Source organism: Microcaecilia unicolor, chromosome 7 (assembly GCF_901765095.1).
Source record: "Microcaecilia unicolor chromosome 7, aMicUni1.1, whole genome shotgun sequence".
NCBI lineage: Eukaryota > Metazoa > Chordata > Amphibia > Gymnophiona > Siphonopidae > Microcaecilia > Microcaecilia unicolor.
The window spans coordinates 177,748,683-177,754,682 of record NC_044037.1 but is presented as its reverse complement, the minus strand read 5'-3'; the positions used below and the strand labels follow the sequence as shown (position 1 = coordinate 177,754,682).

Genomic DNA, 6,000 nt, shown 5'->3' with positions numbered 1-6,000 from the left:
TGGGTGTTTGTGGAGCCTGTTTTATAAGGCAAATAGACACCAGTGTGGCCTTTATAAATTAAACTTCATATAGCTGCCTTTTTGAGCTTTTCATATAGTTACCCTGTTATAGATTACCACTATTTTCACACAACATACCTTTATGTAATAAGCTATGCACTTTCCTAACCAGCTGCTATGGGAGAATTCCATTTGAATTCCTGTCAGAACACATGAAATGTTTTATTTATTGGGATTTATTAACAATGAAGTAAATTTGCAATGATTCAAACTATTGTAAAGTTTTAAAGGTTGGATTTGTCTGTAGAATTGATGAAGTCAAAACTCACGACAGAGGCATTTTGCATTTTTTATTCAAAGAAATGTATGAATTTTTAATGAAAAGTACTAGCAGATGTACATTGGATTACTACAAGATTATATCTCATTTCAGATCTCACATGAGACACACAGTTATAAGCAAATACTCCAAATGTATTTTTGCCCCTTTTGCTGAGTATTAAAGAATTAAAAAGAATAATAATAAAGATTATTAGATTAGGAATGTGTTTTGTTTGCACGTTGGCATTTCATACGCATGATATTTTTAAAATAATATATTCTGGCAACCTTTATACCTAAAGGCTTAATTTACATATACACTGTGGCCGGAGAAAAGTAAGCCCCCTAAACATTTTGCAATAACAACCTCAAACCTGCACCAGATTAGTTACAAATTTTATGTGCACAAAGTGACATCTATTTGTGTTACTGAAACCAAATTACATAGGAATCCCTCATCCTGTTTAAGAGATTTTTAATTTTTACATACTGTTGTTACAAATCTCAGTTTCCGACATGACTTAGAGCCTTTTATCAAGCCGTGCACCCGGGGACCGCTAACATGGTTTGATAAAAGTGGCCCTTAATTACTTATTTACTCACTGACAGTCATCTGTGATGTCACTGCGTGCTGATAAATAAAATGTCAAAAGAAGATCAAGTTTTAATTAAAATATTCAGTTAGAAAAGGATACAGCACTAAAAGATCAGATTTAAACATTTGGACTGTTCAGGTTGACATTAACTATGTTAGAAACTCTTAACTTTTGGGTAGTGTTATTTAAAATGTGATATCTCAGTAATATTATGGTGGATTTCTAAGAAACCACACAACATTGTTTGAAATAGATATCACTTTGTGCATGTAAAATTTTAATTAATTTGATGCAGGTTTGCAGTTGTTATTGCAAAATGTTTAGGGGTCTCGCTTTTTTCCAGCCACAGTGTATATTCTAGCACCACATTTAATCAGTGTACGTACACAGAGGGTAATATTCAGCAGGACAGGCACTGCATTAGGACATCCTATAATGTAATAACATAGTAAGTGATGGCAGATAAAGACCTGAATGGTCCATCCAATCTGCCCAACAGTCACATTCATTATCAATTCGAGACTTAAATCAACAATGAACAAGTTATACAGATATCTTTTTGCTTATTTTCAAACAATTGGTATAAGCTGGTTTTCTGACTATGCAGTTCTAAAATTATATAGACAAATTATCCATGTAAAGTTAGCTGTTCTATTTATACAGCCCATGTATATGTGTAATTGTATCCAGATAAAGGATGAATATTACTACTATGTGGACAAATTTAGCTCCTCCCCCCCTCCCCCACCTGAACAGCTTGGCTCCTCCTCAAGTTACAGTATATTGACATATATGTGAAACTTTTATGGGCTTGGGAAATTTAACACAAAGCACCTATGTAATCAGCACCTGGATGGGACAGCATAACAGTTTATTAAAATGTATCTCTTAGATTTTTACCTTCTTCCTTTATAGCATATTCATATTTTTTTAATAAGTAGATCAGACTAAACTGTTACATTGCTTTAACTAGCCTACAGAAGAACAGATGTAGCAAAGCTGAGAATTTATCACCACTGGCACTGCTGGAGGGCATAATCAAAGCACCAGCAATAGCGTTTTAAGCAGTTTGAACAAATGACATTGTACCAGTTTTTGATTAAGCATTGCAAAAGAAACAAAACTGCTGTAATTGTTTGTTTGGTTAAGCCACTGAAGTTATAGTGGGCACTGAAAGAACAGCAGGGTCAGCGGGGACTTCGATATTTGCAGGGCATCTGTAACACTGAGAAACACCAGCAGCATTGCTACTAGGAGTGGCTGCAGCCTCCACCTTCGCAGGCTTTCTTTCTAATGTGTAAGTGGTCCTCATTGATGATGACTGGTCTTGATTTTTCACCATTCCTTTGTTTCTCATCTTGAAATTGTGCTGTGGTCTCCTTTGCCCGACATTTTTATTAGCAATATGATCTACCTCATTACTTATACCAGGAGACTCCACAGTTCCATTGAGCCCGATATTATGAGAGCGAGCATTAAATCTCCGTCGTGGAATAAAAGGTCCATTCTGCCAAGAGAGGAATTAGCAGAGGTCAATTTCACAATTTAAACATTATTTTATAAATCGCCTGCCGATTAGGGATTTGTATGCAAATTGTTTTTGGCTTGGTTTATTTTTCATCAACTCAAAAAAAAACATGCTTAGGGTATATAATGCTCCAGTTTCTCTGCAATTCCAGTGTTCAACCTAAATAGAAACCAACAGGTCAGGGTAAAGAAACCCCCACGTGCATAACAGCAATGAAAGTCAAGAAGTAAGGGTGGACCAAGAAGTCTCGCCAGTCAAAGGTTGATTGAGCTGACTTTATTTGCACCAAATATGTGTATGACCCACACGGGACCGTGTTTCGATGGCTTTACTGTCTGCCTCAGGGGTCAAAATACTTCTAAAAAGTATCACAACGAATGGGTGCAAAATAAAACAGAAACCAGAAAATATTTTTTGTTCTCATGTGCCCTCTTGCAGCTATACAACCAATTGATGCGCGCATTGCGCTCGACGACAGATGTGCAGCTGGGCAGCTGTTTGCTGACGTCGAGTGCAATGCGCACATCATCAAATGGTTGTATAGCTGCAAGAGGGCGCATGAGAGCAAGAGATATTATTCTGGTTTCTGTTTTATTTTTGAACCCATTCTTTGTGATACTTCTTAGAAGTATTTGACCCCTGAGGCAGACAGTAAAGCCATCGAAACACGGTCCCGTGTCGGGTCATACACATATTTGGTGCAAATAAAGTCACTTCAATAAACCTTTGGCTGGCGAGACTTCTTGGTCCACCCCTACTTCTTGACTTTCATTACAGCCTAAATAGAAACCTTCATTTATTCTAAATCCTTAATACCCATAAAGTAATAATGGTGTTGGTGCTCAAGAGTGACTCGAATATCCTAAGTGTAAAACTAATTCTTACCATCACAGCACCGTAAGACCTTTGCTCTAACAGTCATTATTCATTCAATTAAACGGAGGATTACCCACACTACCAGTCCCAAAAGAAACACATTTTGGTACTATTGTGCTCATTTTCGAAAGAGAAGGACGTCCATCTTTGAACATAAAGCGTAAGATGGACGTCCTTCTCTCAGAAACGTCCAAATCAGTATAATCAAAACCCGATTTTGGACGTCTCCAACTGCAGTCCGTCGCAGGGATGGCCAGATTTCAAGGGGGCATGTTGGAGGCATTGCGAAGGCATGACTAGGGGGTGCCTAACACTTGGACATCTTTGACCCATAATCAAAAATGCAAGGACGTCTCTGACGAACCCATGGGACGTTTTCACCCACACGTGTTTTTCTTACGAATAAGGCACAAAAAGGTGCCCGAAATGACCTCCCCTTACTCCCCCAGTGGTCACTAACCTCCTCCACCCTCAAAAACATCTTTAAAAATATGTTGTGCCAGCCTCAGATGTCATACCCGGTCCATGACAGTGCATGCAGGTCCCTGGAGCATTTTAGTGGGTGCAATGCACTTCAGACAAGCGGACCCAACCCCATCCCCCCCTATCTGTTACGTTTGTGGAGGAAACAGCGATCCCTCCAAAACCCACCACAAACCCACTGTACCCACATCTAGGTGCCCCCCTTCACCCTAAAGGCTATGGTAGTGGTGTACAGTTGGGGGTAGTGGGTTTTGGGGGGGGGCTCAGCACACAAGGTAAGGGAGCTATGTACGTGGAAGCAATTTATGAAGTCCACTGCAGTGCCCCCTAGGGTGCCCAGTTGGTGTCCTGGCATGTCAGGGGGACCAGTGCACTACAAATGCTGGCTCCTCCCATGACCAAATGCCTTGGATTTGGTCATTTTTGAGATGGGCATCCTTGGTTTCCATTATCACTGAAAACTGGGGACTACCATCTCTAAGGTCGACCATCTCAACATTTAGGTCGACCATCTCTAAGGTCCTATCCCAATATTGGCGCAGGATATCTGGGCATGCTGTTGACTGCCACTATGATCTGGATAGCATGATATTCAGCTCCGGTATCAGGATAATGATTCGGATAACATACGACAGCCTTTTTAAAAATGTATTTATTTATGCAGTCTTGTATCCCACTATTATCCAAAAACAAGTTTTGGTTCAAGTGGCTTACAATTTACATTTTGGTGGAGTTACAATAGTGCTGTGCAATGTTAAGAGGGCATCTATAGTTTGTGTGATTATTCATAGTTTTTGAAAAGATAGATTTAAAGTGGAAAAGGTAATGGTAGCTTTTAAATTCAATTGTAGAATTTTGGTGGCATTTATTCATACAGTTTTTGAAGAGGTAGATTTTCATTTGTGATTAGCTATAGAATTTTTTTGAAGAGGTAGGTTTTCATTTCTTTTCTGAATTGAAGGAGATTTGTGATTTTTGTTCCTCTGTCTGTGTGGAGTTGTAGTTTTGCTCATCATTTTAAGGTTAACATAAATGAGGTGGTAATCCATCAAATGCTGATATGATGTGCATTCTCTCTTTGGCTCTATGTAAGGGCCGAGTGTGGGCCCAGTTCATAAGTATACGTGTAGATTATAAAATAAACTAATCTATATACACAAGTTATATGATCGGTGTGGACACCTTTTGAGACATGTTTTGAGACATGTTTGGTAAAGCAATGAGCACTTCTTGTCTGTCTGCCTTTTTGTCTGTCTATATGCCTCTAGTATTTGGGATGGGCTGTCATTTGCATCAAAATGTCATTCAGTAATACTGTGCATCCTTCTTAGAGGGTGCACTAGGGTGCAGATGATCAAAAGCCCCACGCTGTTCCAAACAGCACTCTAAAATTAGTGCCGGAACAGCAAGGGGCAATAACCCCTATGATCAAAGCTAATATCATGCAAATTCATGCGCACTATTAGCTCTGATCAAAGAGCTACTTCTGCAGGAGGGATCCCCATTCCCAGGGCCGCCAAGAGACTGGGCCGGGCCCAAGGCAAGGCCGCCTCCGGGCCCCCCCTCCACCCCCCCTCCAAGCCGGGCCCCCCTGAATTCAAATCATAGCGCCTCACCTCGACCTCGCTCCATGTGAAAGAAGCGCAGTGGCGGCAGTCTGCAGATCGCCTCCCTTCGGGCCTTCCCTCCCTGTGTCCCGCCCTCGTGCAAGTTATGTCAGACGAGGGCGGGACACAGGGAGGGAAGGCCCGAAGGGAGGCGATCTACAGACTGCCGCTGCTGCGCTTCTTTCACACGGAGCGAGGTCGAGGTGAGGCGCTATGATTTGAATTCAGGGGGGCCCGGTCCGGTGGTGGACGGAGGGCGGCGGGTGGAGGGGACGGTGGCGCCCGGGCCCCCCTTGGAGGCCTGGGCCCAGGCAATTTTGTTCTCCTTGTCCCCCCTTCTCAGCAGCCCCGCCCATTCCTCCCCAATGCTCTGTAAACCCTAATGCCAGCTCTGAGCTGGCATAGGGTTTACAGCGGTAGCAGCGCTCTAGTTTGGTGTGAGCATTGGCGAGGAATACAGATATCAGCACTTAACCAGCTAAATGCCTACTCTGCCCTGGAACACCCTGAAAATAGCATGGAAAGATCAGAGATTTTGAGTGGAATGCAAGGGGTAATTAGTTTTGCACTGAAGGCTGAGTTGATGAAT

The 6,000-nt window shown here is 41.6% G+C and overlaps 1 protein-coding gene across 1 annotated transcript in view; it reads right to left on the bottom strand.

The window, feature by feature from the left end:
* Positions 1–1,660: 1,660 nt before the first annotated feature.
* LOC115474292 (SPATS2-like protein) overlaps positions 1,661–6,000 on the bottom strand; it is a 159,496-nt gene continuing 155,156 nt past the window's right edge. Inside the window, exon 12 of the mRNA XM_030209700.1 lies at positions 1,661–2,424. Coding sequence (XP_030065560.1) covers positions 2,062–2,424 — 363 coding nt within the window. The 3' untranslated portion in view covers positions 1,661–2,061. The remainder of the gene's footprint in view (positions 2,425–6,000) is intronic.